The 18,708-nt window shown below is 36.7% G+C and overlaps 1 protein-coding gene across 1 annotated transcript in view; it reads right to left on the bottom strand.

Annotated features, from left to right (window-relative positions):
- Positions 1–822: 822 nt before the first annotated feature.
- CNGB3 (cyclic nucleotide gated channel subunit beta 3) overlaps positions 823–18,708 on the bottom strand; it is a 58,586-nt gene continuing 40,700 nt past the window's right edge. The window contains exons 10-17 of the mRNA XM_033519461.1: positions 15,055–15,196; positions 13,001–13,160; positions 12,516–12,617; positions 10,814–10,947; positions 9,729–9,847; positions 5,172–5,318; positions 2,169–2,349; positions 823–1,056 (exon numbers count right to left, since the gene is read on the bottom strand). Coding sequence (XP_033375352.1) covers positions 823–1,056; positions 2,169–2,349; positions 5,172–5,318; positions 9,729–9,847; positions 10,814–10,947; positions 12,516–12,617; positions 13,001–13,160; positions 15,055–15,196 — 1,219 coding nt within the window. The remainder of the gene's footprint in view (positions 1,057–2,168; positions 2,350–5,171; positions 5,319–9,728; positions 9,848–10,813; positions 10,948–12,515; positions 12,618–13,000; positions 13,161–15,054; positions 15,197–18,708) is intronic.

Below are 18,708 nucleotides of genomic sequence, written 5' to 3' on the forward strand. Positions count from 1 at the left end.
TGAAGAAGATGAAGAGCCCAACCCCTTGACAAGACCAAGCAAGTGAATCAGCAGCCCAAAGTTACGGGTCACCTCTGAAGGGTGAACTATCTAAGTCTTTCCCATGTTAATTTGCCAGAGTCAAAGACAGCTGGAGCAGATGTTTATGCTTTCAGAGGGCTGGCAGTAATTCTGTAATCTGCTTCCCTCTGGTGGATTTTGGGATTTATTTTTTGACAATGGTTTTGTTTTGTTGCCCTCTATCCCAAGGTAAAACATCCCAACACACAGCACCTGCTGTCTGCTCTGTGCCACGCTGGTCACAAACCCAGGTCACCGATTAGAAATATAAGGGGAGGAGACAGATGGATAGAGAGGAACATAAGGAATCTCAACAACAGTAGGGCAGTAGCAAGGAAAAGGATAACTATAGGAAGGCAGAGGAGAAAACAGAAAAGACTACATACAAAAGTTGAGAGCAGACTGAGCAACAGGAACAGCAGTAAGAAAGCAAGGATGAAGAGGAGAGGGAAGAGGACAAGTAGAAACAAGACAGAGTAAGGAAAAAGGGAGAGCATGGATAAAAACAAGAAACAAGTGGTCGTGAAATACAGTCTGAGCCGTAATTTCTAATACACCAAAAGTTCTCTCTTCAGTGTCAACGTTAAGAATATAAATAATTTATGCAGTTGTGTCAGGAGAGGAGGGCAAGAAGACGAGGAGCTGGAGTAGATTTTTCTCATGCGTTGTCTCTACTTTTATATTCTATACCCAAAAGCAAAGTCTGGCCAGTCCTCTGAATATAGCAAGACAAATAGATGGAACAACACCCCAAAGCACCCTCTATTTCTTCTCTTTCTCTTTAATTTCAACTTTAAGGATCTCTCCTTCTCCTGCTCTGGGGGATGGTGTCATACTGATGATCAGAGACTCCTTACTGGTTGCTCTCTGTATAGCTGCAGGCTTAGCATCTGTCTTGGGCTTTTCCTTTTGAGCAGGGGGTGCAGAAGGGGCTGCAGGTTCCACAGGTTTCTTCTCCTCTTCTTTAGGCTTGGTCTCTGTTTCAGCTTTAGTTTCCTAGAAACAAGAAGTTTAATGTTTTTCAATACTGCAGAATAAATTCAGGAAATAGTTCTATTCTGTACATGCCATGGAAAGGCACAGCATGACAACTGTATTAATGATATGCAACCCATGTAAATTTCTATTCAGATGCTGAAAATTGGTTTCTAAATGAAAAATGCAATTGCAGAATCAGAATATCAGTATAAAATCTAGGAAACACTTGTGGATACTCATAATATCTGCTTCTTACTAATACAGAAGGATGAAACAGACCCAGTGTGGGGCATGGAACCCTTCCTTACATCTTGCCTTTATGTACTTATGCTAGTGGAGAAAGAAAGAGTGCTACATAAACCTTGACATACTTCACACTGCCCCCATTCCTTGGCCAAGCCTATTTGCTAATAAGTTCACAAGTACACACTAAAATGAACTGTATTTCTGCTCCAATCTAATTGTTGCAGTCATTTGCTTGAGCAAAGTGCAAAGTTCTTTATTTAACATAAACATAATTACAGCTATTTCAGCTATAAAGAAAAGAATTCTGCCAACTTTTGGTAAATACGTAGCAGTGACCAGGTTCTTATTAACATTGACATTTCTCAGAACAGAGTATAATGTGGGAATTATTTTTCATCAGTTTCAATGGTTTTCTCATAAGTGCAAGATATTTGAGATTTAATCAGTTTTAGCTGTGTGGGCTGCACTTTATATTTTGTCTTCTGGATTTTTAACAACCTGAGAGCTGACACTGAATTGGAAAGTTCGCCATGTGCCCGAGTCAGCTGGATCAGATTACTGTGTTTGGGTATTTCTGTATTTACTGTTGTTTACATAAAATTAGAAGATCAGATGCCCTTGAGGCCTTTGTAAAATCCATTTATCCTTACTTTTTAGAGGTTTTTTGTTTGCTTGCTTTTTTTCCTTGCTTTTGTTTTCTCTGGTCTGCTTAAAGTCCAGGCTTAGAAAGATTGAGCCAAATTTTAGAATTAGTGTTTACAGAGATTAGGAAAAGTCTCAGCTACTGGGAGTTTTTGCTGTTGATTGCAGCAAGGCTAGATTTTCATCTACTCTGTTTGCCCAAGCCCTCTCAGTAGATTCTACTCTATTTTCTGTGGCTTTACCTGAGTTTCTTGTTGTTTCTTCAGCTGCAGCAGCTTAGCAAGGCCTTCTTTCCCTTTTCCTCCAAGCATTGCTTTAAACAATTTTGGAGTTTCCTGTTTCTGCCCAAAGAGACTGGCCAAGCCCCGTGGTTGTGGCACTGGTGGTCCTGGAGCAGGCTTCCCTTTCTGCTTCAGCAGCACCCTGGAAAGAAGGGGATAAGAACACACTGCAGTGCTGGGAAACTGAGCAAAGTTCCTGCAAAGCTGAACTACCACATGTATGCATGAAAATCTGGTGGCTCTTACTTGGTTCCCAGGTGAAATGACAAGAGCAAAATTTGAAACAATAAAGGTTTTGCCCTAGGCTCTGGTAGAGATGGAGGAAACTTCAAATTTGGAGTTGCTTACCTATATCCTGGAGTATAAACAAGGACTGGCTCAAATTAAGGTGTCACAAAACAGATTAAAGAGTTTTATTAGGAAAGAAGAGGTGTGGAGGGGGATGGGTGCCCCATGCCTGAGGTGGAAATCTCTTATGTGGCCTTTTGAATGCAAATTCAGAGAGCATTTAGTGCTCCACTGGGACTCCAGTTGGCACTTGTGGAGGAAATACTTTACCAAACCAACTTTCAGCATGGCTCATCTCTCATAGGTCAGGTTAGATAGTGGTGCTTATTTCTGGTCCTCTGCAGTAGAGGAAGAAACCTTGATAATGTAAACACTACTGCCAATCTTGTGGCAGACTAGATTTTCACACTGTTCTGTAGCTGTACTGATTTGCAGCCATAATGACAAGAACTGAGAATGAATAACAAGGGTAAAGATCAGATGAAAGATCTGAGATAGATGGGACCAAAAAAAGCAAAGAGTTCCCATGCTAGATTACTGTTAGATTACTGTGCAGTTTTCAAGGCTGCTTTTCTCTCCTTACAAAAGCCCTGACTTAAGGCTTGTTATGAGTGAGGACTATATTCTTAGTCTGAAGTACAGTAAATCTCATAATACTATAATTTTCTCCAGCATCTTGTACTTTGGGAATTTCAGAAGTGAAGTTGGTTTTTTTTTGGTTTTTTTTTTTTTTTAATTTCATTGCCATAAATTAAAAAAGTATACTTCAGCAGTTTGCATGGCTTTATTATGCAAAAGACATATGGGGGTTGTTGTTGGGCAGGTGATAATAGAACAAATTTCTTGTTTGAATAAATCCAGTTTATTTCAAGGAGCCCTTTAAAGGTGTCAGATGATCACAAAGAACTCTAACGTAAACCTTCCAGGGCAGAGCAACTGGTAACTTGATTCCAAAACTGAACAGAACCATAAACTTTATGAAAACAGTGCACAGATTTCCTCTTTGTGCCTAGTTTTGGCAGAATTTGTGGATGCCTAGACTGGTAAGCAAAATACACAGCCTCCTGCACAGGGCAGGTACTGTATATCTTTAAAATTAAACAGGATATCCCGTTTTCACTCTGGTATCTAGAGAGGCCTTTGAATTCAAATGAGAGTGCAGATACAAAAGGTGGATGATTAAGCTCCATGGCTGAGAAAGGCTGTCTGGAGGAAGCAGAATTTAATGGATGGGCAGAATATGCCTAATACAGGCAAGAAAGTGGGAGAGGCAGCCTGGGACAGAGAGACAGGAATAACAGGGTCATACTACTGTTTAGATAGAAGCTGGAGAAAAGTCAGTAATGACTGATGCTGGGGATAATTGGTCTTTGCATTTGTTCCCCTTTTCTATCTGTTAATGCTGGTTTTGAAAATTGAGCAGTCAGCCATTCTGTGTCTGGTTTCCTTGTTCCTCAGGGGCATCATGATTCTCAAGATATTGTTATTTGACTACTAGGGCTGTTACAACACTATGAAGGCAGCCATTTGCTAGCACTTCCAAGAAACAAAATGTCTCTCCTGTGCTATGCTTAGTCTTCTCTGGGGGAATTTCAAGTCTGGGACCAGCCTTCCAACCTTTGAGAGCAGTTCAAGTCAACAGTTGAGATCAATAGGGGTGCTGAAGTATACTACTAATGACAAACTGTTTCAAATATTTGGACCTTTTACAAGGCAGCAAGGTACTAATTTTGTCATAATTTTATGACAAAATCTGACAATACTTTGCCCTTTGAAAGCTGTGAAAGTGGTGATCCTAGCAAGCTACAACCAAAGGAAGGTGAAAAGCAGTATTGGTTTGAAATCCCATTTCGGAATGCTTTTGAACAAAATGCATGGGTATCTAATCTGTGTAGCTCCATCTTGTTAGGCCTTACTTTAAATCTATTCCTACCTGTCACCCTGAAAACTAAAGCCTTCTGATAATGTTTTCATAGTTTTAGTTACTTTCCCATGAAAGTTCTATAAACATAGGTTGTTTATCACATTCCTTCTAAGAAATGTCTTTTCATTGACGTTTCGCATGACCAGTGTGTTTGGGAAGGTGGTGGCTTAATTATCCAATCCCTGGTCATTGTTGAGAATCTATAAATATTGGAGTCAGAGAATAAATGTTGGTTCTTTCCTGTTCTAACATTGAAAAGTGTTTGTGTGAATAATTTTTGTGTCCTTTAGTGACACCTACCTTCTGCTTAAGATTTTGGAAATGCATATAAGTCTGCGGATGCATTGAAGCATTTCTCGGTAGAATTAATTGCAAGTGTTTTCTTGCATCTTTGAAAACCTATTCCTTAACTGATATCTGTCCTGCAGTTTCTTTCTTGATGATGTGTGTCCTGATATGTAGCCTTATCTCTTTTTTCTTTTTTTCTTTTTTTTTTTTTTTCCTACCTTAAAAATAATGCTAAGGGCAACTACATTCAGGATTTCATTCTACTTACCACTTTTTCACAACCCTTGGGATTCCTTCCAGGACCTCATGCTTTCAACTAGAAACTACCAGGCAAATCTGACCTCTAACACCAAATGTGTTTACAACTGATACCATTCCAAGAAAGAAATGCAAATCGTCTAGAAGTCATAACTGTCCATCCTGCAGCTAAATTATATGATTTAAAAACTGTTATTAGGACATACTTTGCTTTCTTCATGAGAAGTTTTTCTGAGTCAGGATAGTTCACCAAGATTTCATTGAGTGTTTTCTTGTCCAGAATGAAAAGGTTGGCAAAACCATGAGCCACCACATTGGCAGTCCTTCGATTTCCTCCACCTGCAGCTAGTAGGCTGGAATGAAAATAAACACCATAAATCAGAGCGTTACTTGCCTTACTGAGGAACCTCTTTGCTGGTGGCTCTCCATTTCAATCATTGTAAATCTCACTTAGGGAGCTGGCTGTCCTATCCAAAGTTCTGTGAAGGCCCTCTGCAGATGGGATTAGAAATTCCTTCTCAGGAAGGCAAACTGCCGCTCTTGGTCAGGCATGTGTAGATGCTAAGGACTGTGAAAAGTTTTTCTGCATAGAGACAGAGATATCCACAGCTCAGACTGCACTTATTTTACTTCTCATGTGAACTTGGCATTTCCTCTGTTTTATTGCTGGAAATTATTTGTATCAGTAGTAGAGCAGAATTATTTACAGTGAATGAATTATTCTCCCCCAAGGATTTTCTTTCTGAGTGAATAACTTCTGTGGGGTTCTAGTTTTCAGTTTTGTCACATAGCACATCTCATGTTTAAATGTTGGCAAGTTGAATGATACCGTTTAGGAAGGTCTTTCAGGCTGGCAGTTACAAATGTGTCTGCCAGAAAAAGAAGGCTATTTTGTTTTGAAGGTAAGGCATTAGACCAGTTTAGCTAGCAGCAGTTGGCCAGAGGGAGGATATCTAAGAAAAAATTAGATGTACAAATAAAAATAAATTGTTCATCTTGCACTAAGCAATTGAAGATACTTCACTTCTCAGCTCTGCTGGTAAGAGAATTTGCATTTTGCTCTTAGTACTAAAATGGCTCTGTCACTGTGTTCAATATCTACCCCAAAATTTGTCCTTTCAAGATTTCCCAGTGAATTAACATTTTTAGAGAACATTTAGTATTAGCTAAATTTAAAAGTTATTAATAAAATATGTTTGGGGCTCCAGTAAATAGGAAGTAATACCCATCTGAGGTAATAATCCAGAATATATAAATATTTGTTTTAATATTAAATATATTTATAAAACATATTTCTAAATATTGAATAATATAGATAATATATTTAATTTATAAAGGACAGTAGGAGACCTCTGTAAATGTGTGTGCAAGGCTAGTTTTACTTGCCCACAGAGTGTTTTTCTGCAACTCAAGACAGCAATCAATACATGAACTGAAGCTGAAAATGCAGTTTATTGCCTTCTTTTTAAACAATTCTATACGATTCGTCAGGTAGAATAAAACTCTTTGTGCAATAGGAAAAGCTGCTAAAGAAAATTGCAAACACCTTTTGAGCTCTGATGAATCACTTCTCAACAAGTCATTGAACAATCATTTTTAGGCCTTCCTAACAGAAAGCTCATTTTATCAAGGTAGATGAGGACTAAAGAGATCAGATTTTTCATTATGGTGATGATGTGAGGTGAATTTTACAAGTAAGGCAGTCTTTGCTTGAACAGAATCGTATTTGACTAAGGACAGTGTTATGTATTTCAGCATTCAGTCTGGTTTGGTTAGTGTATGAAGTGTTATATGACCAATTTTTTTAAAACATACATTTCCCTTGCAGTTCTTGTAATGTAACATCTATATTAATCACAAAATTTGCTTTTTACCTAATATTTTTTACTCCAGTTGTGAGCCTGAAATGCTGTAATATTAGTAGAAGTCGATAACCTTAGAATTCTTATGCTAGCAAATTCAATTTCAAGCTATAAATTTGTCAAAGTAATGACTCAGCTTATCTTCTGTTTTTGTAGCTGAACTCTGTAGGAAGTTGCTATAAATAGAAATTGGGGAATGGCCTGTGTTATCAGATGAACATGCAAGGTTGTGGTGGCTCAGCTGGGCACCTATGTGCATATGAGGAGAACTGGTAAGTCAGGAATGGGAAATTGGTCTGCATCTTGTTTGAGAAGGATGTCAAACTCCAAAGGGCAGAGCCCATGGAAAAGCAGCAGCTACTACTCTGAGGGAAATCCTAGACCAAAGTACTGGAAAATGTCATCTTTCACAAAACTAAATAGTCCCTGTAGTTTGGATTTTTTTATATAAAGTTTAAAATTACAAAACAGCTGAAAGCTGAAGCCAAGATCACGCATTTAGAGGTCTTCCTGTCAAAAATTTACATAAAATGGAGAAATGTTTTAGTTTTTCCATAATTAACATTTTCTGATAGGAAATAGCTCTAGTGAAATATCAGTAAATGGATGAATGAGGACATCTGGCTTCAAGTATAACTTTCTCTGGGCTACTGAAATATTGTTATAACTGAATTTCCCTTGCTCTGAATTGTCTTTGCTGACGGGCTCTCATTAAGGCAACAATCTGTTCACTTCTGGTTCTGAAATTATTTTACTTCCCCAAACTGATATTATTTATACAGGAAAGTTGCAATGAGGATAAAATGTTAATTGGAACTCCTATTACTTAATCTCTTTCTGTAATAATTTTCAAGGATGAAATTGGCAAGGGACATGTTTGATTGTTACTCTTGCATTGGCTTTCTAATATAATCCAGGGAATTTTTTAGAAATAAACAGTTTTTATTTTCTTGAATTCCTTTGCTCCTGGAGACTTTTAAGCATCATTGACGAGCATTTTGAACAGAGTGAGATTAAATAGCAAGCATCTTATAAATCATGTACCTAAAACACTCAGAAGGAAGCTGACATATTTCTCCAAACAAATCTTGGATTGGAAATCAGAAGGAAATCAGCCTGAGGTCAGGTTATAACCATTATGAAGTAAGAGGAAAACTTGGATGTCCTAAAAAAAAGTAGTATGTAATCCATTAAAGAGTATTTTTTCCATTTTCCTCTGATAAACTCTATTCAGAAGACCTTGACAAAATTTATATATAAAGGCACAATACAAACTCATTATTTTCTAGCACCTTGCCACTAGGAAGAGCATATCTCCACTGATGCACTTGATGTGTCATGTCTGCTAGTTGCTGTGGTTTTTCTCCTTGAGTTTATCCACTGCCTGACATTTTATATGCAAATTACACGTGTCTGAATGGGTTTGCTGCTGCAGTAGGTCAGTTATGAATAAAACAAGACTAGAAGTGTTAGTGTTATAGCATTGCTGAGGGTTTTGCTGGTCATATTGGCAATTATGTAAAGAGTAACACGTACTGGGAAATGAATCCTTAAAGGTCATTGTGTGGTTCTCACATGGAAACAAGCACTTACCTGTGTTAGATCAAAAGTGAAAAATTCCCTTCCTTGTTTTGAAACTAACAGTTATCATTTCTCAGTTTAAAATACAAAGTTCTCACTTCAAATACCAGACTAATAAATAATTGAAAACCATGTGTGTGTTACATATGGGGCCTACTTTATCTTTTCCTTCTGCCTTCTCATTATTCAGCCCTTATTGGTGAGTTCATTCTCAGTCTTTCTGCATAACTCATAATATAGTCTTTTGGTTGAAGGCTTTGCTCAGGTAATTATATTGTCACTCAGAGAAATACCTTCCAAATAACCTTCTCAAAGAGCTGATATAATTTCACTTTCCCACTTAATGAACAAGTTCTGTAACTATGAGATATATCAGATGCTTGAGGTCTAAGCAAGTTCTGTATGCACATCTCTGGATAAACAGGAATGTTTCTCCTGCTACAAAGGGAGACACAACAAGAGGATGAACGCAAACCTGGCACAGAGCTGATTATTGTTTTTCAAAAGGCAGATTAAAGCTACCAGCAAGGGCATTAACAATAACAGGAAGGAAGCTGGAAGAAATCAAGGATTCAGTTTATCACTTGGAGCAGCACATTTATTTTATTACTTTTCCTTGGACCAGCCCCAGCAGGGGAGTGAAGTGCCTAAAAACTAGCTCTTGATTGGCTAACCAGGGAACATAGCACATAAGAGTTAATGGATTTTGCATAGAAAGTACATGCAGAATATAAAAACCATTTGTAGCCACCAGAAAAAAATTCTCATCCAGATAAATTCAGACAAAAAAATCTGGTCTATCCACTTTTTTCTTGTCTTGTATGCTAATACTTTTTCAAACCGGGCTGTCTGATTTTTCAGCAATTTAATCAGCTCTTAAATGAACTATTTTTAGTTGCTATTTTAGATTTTTGTATCTATTCTGTTGGAAATTAATTTTCATATTTTCTAGCTGCTGTTTAAGGGCACCTAGTCTTATTATACAGACAATAAATTGCCTTTGGTCCTCCTGTATTGCAGACAGCATAACAGGGAGATGTGGTAAATCTTTAAAATGCTAAAGAAGAAATTTGTCTCTATATCTCTATGTGCATTGATCAAAACACTGGTCGCAGATCTTACCCTATTAATCACTGATGCTTCACTTAGATTTTCCTTCACTTACATGCATCTTCTTGCTCAGTGTTCTCTTTGTTGATCCTACCCACTTTCTAGCCTGTCACCTCCTGATAGCTGTCATGCTTACCACAGAGAAGTTAAACAACAACTGATTATTTGACAAGTTCTAAAGAAAAGTATTAAAAATAGTGATGGACCTACCTGATCTCCCCAAATACAGCTCCTGCTCTTAGTGTAACCAGGACTTTGGTACCATCAGGGCCTCCAAGGACTTGAACTTCACCCTGTTTGATGATGTACATTTCTCTGCCAATCTCTCCCTGGGCATAGGAACACATAAAGAACCCATGTTTTAGCAGTGTTTTTTGTTGCTAGAATAATATTACATGTTCTTCTTTAACTACATTTCTACTCTCTCATGATCAGAGGGTGTACCACTATTATGAGGCAAAGCAGCAATTTATTTTTAAAAGTGAAAAAGCAGCAGCAACAGAGCCAGGACTGAAAATTTAGGGACTTTCACTTCCCATCTCTTCACTTGTTCCTCCAAGCTTGCATGCAGCACCTCCTTGGTGAAGTAGGGTGAGACCAACATACATCCAGGGGAAGGTGGTTCCAACATTCCACACTACATGTTGCAGCATTAAAAAGATTGCTATGGCTGTTGGTAGCAGACTTATACAAATGAGAGGCATTTTAACTCTGAATCAAGCTATAAAATGTTGATATTTCAATTTCTTATAACCTGTCTTTATTAATACCTGTTTGCTTCAGACTGCAGTGTCAGGACATTAAATCTTGCTGTTCTTTGTTGTGTCAGAGTCCCAGCTTTAGTCTAAGATCCCTTTATGCTGTGTATTGTATAAGCAAACACACCAAACTACTCTTCTACCCTTCTTAGCCAACAGCAATTTTGGGATTGGTTTTGAAGGGACACTCTTGATCCTTTGGTGTATTCACAAATGTTTAACTTCTACACAGTGGAGTCAGTGGAGCTAGCCCAGCACTCTGGAGGAGGATTGTATGCTTAACCCTTGGAGGGAGCAGGACCTTAGTGAACATGTTGGACCAGGACTGCTAAAGACAAGTTAAGGGGTTCTGATGGTTACTTGTGTCAGTGGTGGGACCTGTGGGTCTCTTGCCAGAACAGTAGTAGTATAAATTATAGTATATATAGTAGTATAATTACTATTCTTCTCTCCAAGCTTTAATTGTAACTTTGTCCTGTGTTTACATGCCTTCTGGAAAGAGACTTGGGCTCGCTGGTCAGAAGCTGAGCTATTTACCTGTGAACTACTTGTCTGGCCAGGTTTAAGCCAAAATGCTGTGATGAGATAGACATCTTTGCTGAGAGACAGTGTGACAGCATTCAGCTGGAAACCTAGAGATGGCTCAGAGCTGTGAGTGAAGGTTCCAGTTCCTGGTGGAAAGAGCTTTATGGGATGCAGTGTATTTTCTACATTCTTAGATAATTCTGCCTAAGCGTGTCTAAGTACACAAATAAAGCACAGACAAAGCATGATAGACTGAGATCTGTAGGCTGGGTTTGTATGTGTAGAAATATAGAAACATTAGGTTTGATCCATTTTAAGTATTAAAATTGCATGAGATATCATTAGATAAGCCATATTTACATTAAATACTTTCCCATATTACTATAATTTCATGGTTGGTAATATAAGTAATAAAATCCATATTGCCTTGTTCTAGATTGAAATTTGAGAGCATATTTGTTGTTATTCCACAGAGTAGCTTAATTACTTTTATGTTTCTAATTCAGTCAGGATTAATTTTATTTAAAGGACATTATTGACCGATATTTGAACTCTTTTTCTAAAATACATAATATAATTCTTATTTGAATTAGACAAGAATGCTCACCTTTTTGCAGACAAAGTCACCAGGTAAATATACAATGGATTTCAACCTTAGCAGCATGTCATATATCATCTGGGTATCACAGCCCTGTAAAAATAGAGTTGATCACTCTGCTAATTCAGTATTAAAAGTGATTATTAGTGCCTCAAAATCCAACAATACAGGAATGACATGGGAATTCCATAAGTGGAATGCAAACATCATAAAGATCAGCTATTAAAGCTAAGAAAGGACTGAAAGAGTTGTTATTTCAAATACTTATGAAGTCCTCTGTGGGTTAAACATATTTTCATTTTTTTATAAAGTGAGTTTCTGTAGATCTAGATTTTCTGAGGAAGCTCAGTTAGTGTTATGTTCAGAGCTTTATCTGTCTTTTATGGGCATTTTATGGATTTTTTTTTTTTTAACTGATCGAGGTGAAAACAACAGATCCTGTCAAATTCTCATAGGAATCTGTAATTTCATGTCTTCAGCACATGTAGAAGAAAATGTACAGCCATGTAATTTTTATACAGGTATATCATGTGATTTCTTGCAAATATCCTAACAAGATTTTCTATGAGTACTTCTAAAAACTCAAGGTCTCCTTGCTTTTGTTCCAGAAATCTAATTTTAAGTATACATTGAAATTGTAGCTCTGTAAAACTACCAGGGCAAGTAAAGAGAAAGCTCCTTTGCACAAAAGCTATGATGCAGCTTTCTCTACACCAATGTTACATTGACAGAACACATACCATGGGTGATCTCTCAGGCAGACCTGCGTGGCTACAGCAGAGTGGACTGTGTCAAAAATTAGATTATTCTCTGTCTGACCCTTGAGATTAGTTATACTCTGAAGTCACTCACAGTCTGACCATACCATCAGCTACAGGATGTCATCATAACAGGACTTGGTTTTAATCTCATTTGCTTTCTTTAAAGATCACTGCCTTGACACAAAAAAAATCCAAATGCAGGCACTTGGGTTTGTTCTGATGTCTCCATTCACTGAGACATTTCTTTGACTTGTTTTGCCTTTCATACTACAAAACATTCACTTAAGTGCAAGATGCACTGAACAAGGTTTCTGTATGGAATACCACATATTTCTGCATTCTCCTGTAAAACTACTTGCTTTGAATAAGTCCACTTTGTTGACAATGGCAAAGTTCACATCAATTGCAACAGCTAATTGCATTTTGGTTGGCATCTGCTCCAATAATTCTGATTCATCTGAAAAAAAGAAAAAAAAAAGACAATTTAAAGAATGTCCACAAAAATTAGTATAAATAACTTAATGGAGTTATTCTAACACTTATGAGTTCAAGTGAGGAGTCAGCTAATATGCTTTTACTAAGGTGCTTAATAAATCTTGTCTAAAATTATTATCAAAACATTATACATATAAAAACAAAAATATTAATGAATATAATTTGTAAAGTAGTAAGAATCATATCGCTTTGTAGTGTCTTTCTTTTCCAAAGTAAGTTGAGCGGCCTCCTCTCACTTCCCACATGCAATTCAGAAAAGGAGAAATGTGAATTTCACCCTCTATCTGTATCTCTACAACCACTCTCACTCAGACATGCTAAGCAACTGGAACTGAAAATCCTCACCCAGCATTCCTTGAGAGTCCCATGTGTATTCATACCAAGTTCGAACACGATTTTGCACCAATTTTGGAATAGAATAAGTGTTCATATAGGAGACAGTGTTGTCCACACAGGACCGAAAGTAGTTCTGTCCTGCTGTTGCTGCTCCGATTACGTCTCTCATCTGCAAACATCAACTGTTGTTACTACACATTTCAGAAAAAAATAGTCTTGATTTTAGTATCTTGTCAGCAACATATAAAAATAATGAAATACTTTTTGCAAAATCATGGACTAATTGTGCATTTGGCTGCATGTTTTAAATAGGTGTTTCATCTGCTTTTTCAGAAACATTGCAGTTTTAATCTGATTATCTTGGAAAGTGAAACATGATTTTAGAGGAATTGTTTCTGGGTTTTACCTTATTCTTCTCTCTTGTATTTCTGGACATGGATGAAAATTATAAATACTACTTTTCTTAAAAATCCATAGTAAGGCTACTCTGCATTTGGCACAGAATGAAAATCAGAAGCGAAGCAAACAGGGCTGAATTGCAGTAATTACATCATCTGACACCACTGGAACAAAGATTGTGCCACTTTTTAAGTAGTTAAGAGATCAGTTCTAACCTCTGAGAGCTGAAATGTGACCTTAAAGCTATTAGCACAGGAACATCATTTAACATTTCTACTCAAATGTGATTCAGTTCTTTAGGAAGTGGATGAGTTAATGTTCATAGATATTGCTTCTTCAAAAGAGTAAGTATTCAGATGTGATTTTAGTGAAATGGCTTCATATGGCAGCTTCCAGGGATTAGTGTGCCATGGGCTGAATTTTGCTCTTTATTGCGGAGTTGTAATTGATTGCAATGGGAATAACAATTTTTAGGCAGGTGTCCTGATGTGGGAATAACTCAGTAATTTTAAGTTAACTTTGTAAACAGGAGTTATAACAAACAAAATGCAATGAAGCAGTTTGTGTGCTAAGATTTAAAGTTTGAGACTGCAAATGACTACGCTGGTTACAAAAAGTGATCTGCAGAATCTTCTTGGGGAAATGAGGCTTTCTTTAATAGTCATAAAATTTAGGCAAAAATTATAAATACACAAACTCTGAAGTTTAATTATATATACTTGACTTGAATAGTTTTCCAGAAGAAATACTTTTTATGTATGCTTTGTTTTATTTTTGGTACTTCTGGTTTATGGAGGGAATTTAATTCCTATAAGGAAGAGTCGTGTGATGGTTGCCCCTTCTTGCAGTTCCAAAGAACAAGAGACATATGCAATATCTAACTGCTTGATTGAACTTTTCAAACGTTGTATTCAAAATAAGAATTAAATTTCAGTTTTAATTTTGTTTCTTTTTTAAAAAAATAATTTATAACAGGGATGGACAAATCAAAAAGTCTGGAATGGTTTCTACAGAAATTGATAAGACACAGCCTCACTCAGAAACCTCAGAATTTTTTTTTCTGTAGGCAATGTGTTTTAAAACCTGTGATCTAAAGCCCAGTTTAATAGTTACAAACTAGAAATATTTAAATAATATTCATTTGAAAATATAACTTATTTGCTGTGCTATGGGCTTTTTTTTTCCCTCTTGCCAAATGGGAACCAAGATAAATAGAAACCAGTTTTCAGATTGACAAATATATTGTAATTTGTGAGAATAGATCAGTTCTAGTTTGACAAAAATAATGGGATTTCCATTAACAGAATCCTATTGGTAGTAGTACTAAGCATGACTTATTCAACAGTTACAATTTTTATTTCAGATTTAACAGTATAATGTGAATGATTTGTCTCCTTGCTGTAAGGAAAAAAAGGAACTATACATAGTTTCAAAAGTCATCGATGTCCTGCACAGTCTTGGCTTTTAAACAGCTTGTGTGCAAAAGAGCTGCAAGACAGGCAACTGATTAAATATGTGTATTTATCAGAAAAATAAGTATATTTGACATTGAAATAAAGGACAGAAACTAACATTTTTCCTAGAACTAAACTCCATTAAAATGAATGTATCACCACTACATTACAATAATTTGAATATAACTTGTTACTGATTTTTTTATGTACCTGGCCAATTAAGCTGGAGAAGACAAAGACGCCCATGAAATAATTCAGCAGTTGAAACACTATCTCAAACAGTGTTTGTGGTTCTGCAAGGCCACCGATGGTGATTAAACTACGAACTGCCCAGTAGTAACACCTCAGGTACCTGTGAATACAAACAGCATTTTTGTTAGAATGCAGCTTCTTATAGGTTTGAAGTTAAGCATATGCCTACCTGAACTGGGCCTTTCAGTGATGCTTTTCAGTCCAAAAGACTTTCAGCATTTTATAAATGGTTATGAGAAGTTTATGAATTGATAAATTCGTATAGTTATAGTTAAATTCAAAGTTACATTGGTCAAGTTGAGCTGAGTGTTTTCATGGATAGCAAAATAAGAATGTATGGGAAATTCAGCTCCAATTTACTATTCTCTAGTAGCTCTAGGTAGCATTAAAGAAGGCTTGTGTACAAAATTGCCAAGATGGACATTACCATGTTAGAATACTACTAGTGAAGATGGTCAAAAGCAGTGTAAAAGTGTTAGAGGCTTTCCAGAGTCTCTCTGTAGCAGCATAATAGATGCTCAAACACTTGAAGGTCCCCTTCATGACTTTCATTTGATGACACCAGTGCAAAGCCTTATAGTGGGAATGAAAAATGTAATATTGTTCTTCTTTTGTTCACTTTTATTCCTTTTGCTGTGCTGGTCTTTCCCCCCACTCTGCTTCTGAGCATCCTTCATTGGCTGTACTGGTTTATGTCAAAAAAATGACATATTTCCACAATGTGTGTGATAATCCAGTTCCTCCAAACCACTTCACTAATTCAGCACTGAAAGGTTGACTCCTCTATTAACATCTCCTAGCTGCTAGTCTCCACAACTCCTTCTGTCACCTTAACAAGCTCTTTCTTGCCTTTTTCACTACAGAGCCTTTTGTGTTCAAGTAGTGTATTTCTACTAGTATGATAACACAAGCTCATGAAAGCAATAAAGAACCTGAACAGAATGCTTTTAAAAAAGTGCCTTGGCATCTCAAAAATTCTGGTTTAATTTTCATTCTAGAACATGGTACCACAAGCAATGCAGCATTGTGGTGAGGAATAAGTAGTTCAAATCATTGTTGTGAAAATGCTATAATTTCCTTCTTTTCTGAGCAAACAAGTAATTGGTTTAGGTATATTTTTAAAAGCCTGCTATTAATTACAATGTGACTTCCTAAATTTCTATACAATCAGACTTCAGCTTTGCTGAAGACTGGGAGTGGAACTTCATCTCCCTTAATTATAAAGTGGGATTTTCTATTACTTCAGCTGTGACTACTGCTTCTGAAGCAATGATTATTCCTTATGTGTGTTGAATTTTATTGCATTTTAAATAATAATTAAAAAAAACCCAGACAACTCCTGCCCCCAAACATAAGACACAGAAGAAATATTTTTGGAGAGAAGTTTGTTTTGAAGTAGAAAGTCTTGCATGAGTCTTCTCATGCCTGCTCTGAACCTGAGGCCACCTGGTCTGCTTGCAGACATGAGGTATTTCAGACTCCTCTCTTTTTAAGACATGAACTCCGCTCTAATAAGAGGTTCACGTAATAATACAACTGGAGGGTTGGTTTTGTGTAAAGATGAGAAAATAAACTCACAAAAACAACCAATTCCAGAGGTTTGTTTTTTCTTAAATCATTTGAAAGTGTTTTCAAGTTTTCACCCAAAATGTAAGGCTTTACCAAGCAATTGATATCTACTTTTCATTACAAAGTCCCTTTTTTCTTGGTTTCAGATTAATAAAATGCAATGATCACTTTCTGATAGTTTTCTAGTTTTAGATGTTAACAATCAGAACTGGCCATTTTCATTCAGTCCTTAAATAAAAAATTCATGGCATGTTTTCCATCTTACCGTTTTTCCTTGTTAGGGATGCAAAATGAACTGCTGTATTATGCCACAATAATATTTTCACTTGGGATAAAAAAAATCACATATGCGTATTTCCAGCAAAGTGTACATAAGAGGCAGCTTTTACTTAGACTTCTGTAGCATAAACAAATGATATGAAAAGGATTCAGGTCTGTTTTGGAAGAATTACAGATTTAAGCATTAAAGGATGCTTTTAGCTTGGCTGAGGGGAATTATGTAAAGCATATTAATATCATGATATCATATTGGTTTGCCATAACTGAGAATGCTGTGGTGCTTGAAACATATATAATTGGGTAATATAAAAGTAAAGAAATTAACATTACTTTTGTGATACTTACTTTAGGAAACAAAAAGTAATTAAGTGATTCCCTCACCCCCAATGGCTCTGTGTGCCAAGTCTGTAAACTCCACCATAATAGACATTATAATCTTTATTCTGGGAATGTCTACAAAGAATGAAAGCAGCTCCTCAGAGGAATTTAGGGGTCACATTCTTCTTTGCAGTGTTGTATGTCCAAAATGTGAGTTTTTTTGGGTTTTTTTAGTCTCTTCGAACCATTTATTAAGGTTTAGTTAATATACTGTGATTTCAAACTTCATACTTTCATACTTCAAAAGAAAGTTTCTATTGGCAAGGCACATGATGTTCTCTATCTCCTTGGAACAGGTTTTCTACATTTATGCATTTTTGTTTTTATTTTAATCTGAAATGAAAGTTGCACAGTTGAAATACAGAGTAGCTTTCTTCTTCCCTAAGAAGGGGGGAAATGAGATTGTAAATTATGTTTAAGGAAAGCCAGGAAAAAAGAACTTGTATTTCAAAAGTATTAGCAGCTCTGCTTCCTACCAGCATGTGTCTGGGAACTATCACTGTTCACTATACAGTTTACCAGCCTGCTATAAAATTACTGTTAGAGTAAACAACAGTCATGAGACAAGAAAGGGATTTTTTCCTCTGCACATCATGACAGTATGTTTATCCTTCAGGCAATCAAACTACTAGATTTTTCCTTAAAAAAAAATACTAAGTATGAAAACATTTAGAATGCAAATAAGATGTAATATTCCATCAGTAGAAATATCTTTTGAAGGAAAGTCCACTTCAGAATACGCTAATCTTTCATGGTTTTGGTTAGTACAGGTAAATCAAGTCTTTGTGCATGTGTCTCTCAGCTCTTGAGGTGGTATTTACATATTCATTTCAGCTCAGGGAAGCATGGTTTCAGGACTATCACGTTTGACTCTTAGTTTACAGCCAGGATGGGTTTAAGCAGAGTAAAGCTGCAGTCTTTGTAAACCAATGACTTCCTTCTTGGTCCCTCCTCTAGAGTGACGTGTTCATCAGGTGTCTGTGGGTCTGATGATCTCAGACACAGTGGAGCGAACGATAAAACTTTTACTTAAAAAAGTATGGCTGTGGGTAGCAGGTCTGAAAGTCTGACATATGAGTTGGGCTGTGCTTTCACAGCTTGTCTGGAGGCACAAAACTGTCTTTGCATAGCAAGCACTGTGATCGTGACACATCAGACCTATTGCAAGAGCAATGCACAGCTGATACCCATGGGACACATTTCAAGATTTGCCAGTCTCACTGTGCATTGGGCAATGCATACCAAAGGAGTTGATTTGTTCTAGACACGTACAGCAACCGTTTTCTGGGACTTGCAGATATCCACTAAGTCTGTGCCCAGAACAGGAAGGCAGACTACAGAGAAACATAATTGGGATGCAAATAGATGTCTTAAATTTGCCAAATA

The sequence above is a fragment of the Parus major genome, chromosome 2 (assembly GCF_001522545.3).
Source record: "Parus major isolate Abel chromosome 2, Parus_major1.1, whole genome shotgun sequence".
NCBI classification, from domain to species: Eukaryota; Metazoa; Chordata; class Aves; order Passeriformes; family Paridae; genus Parus; species Parus major.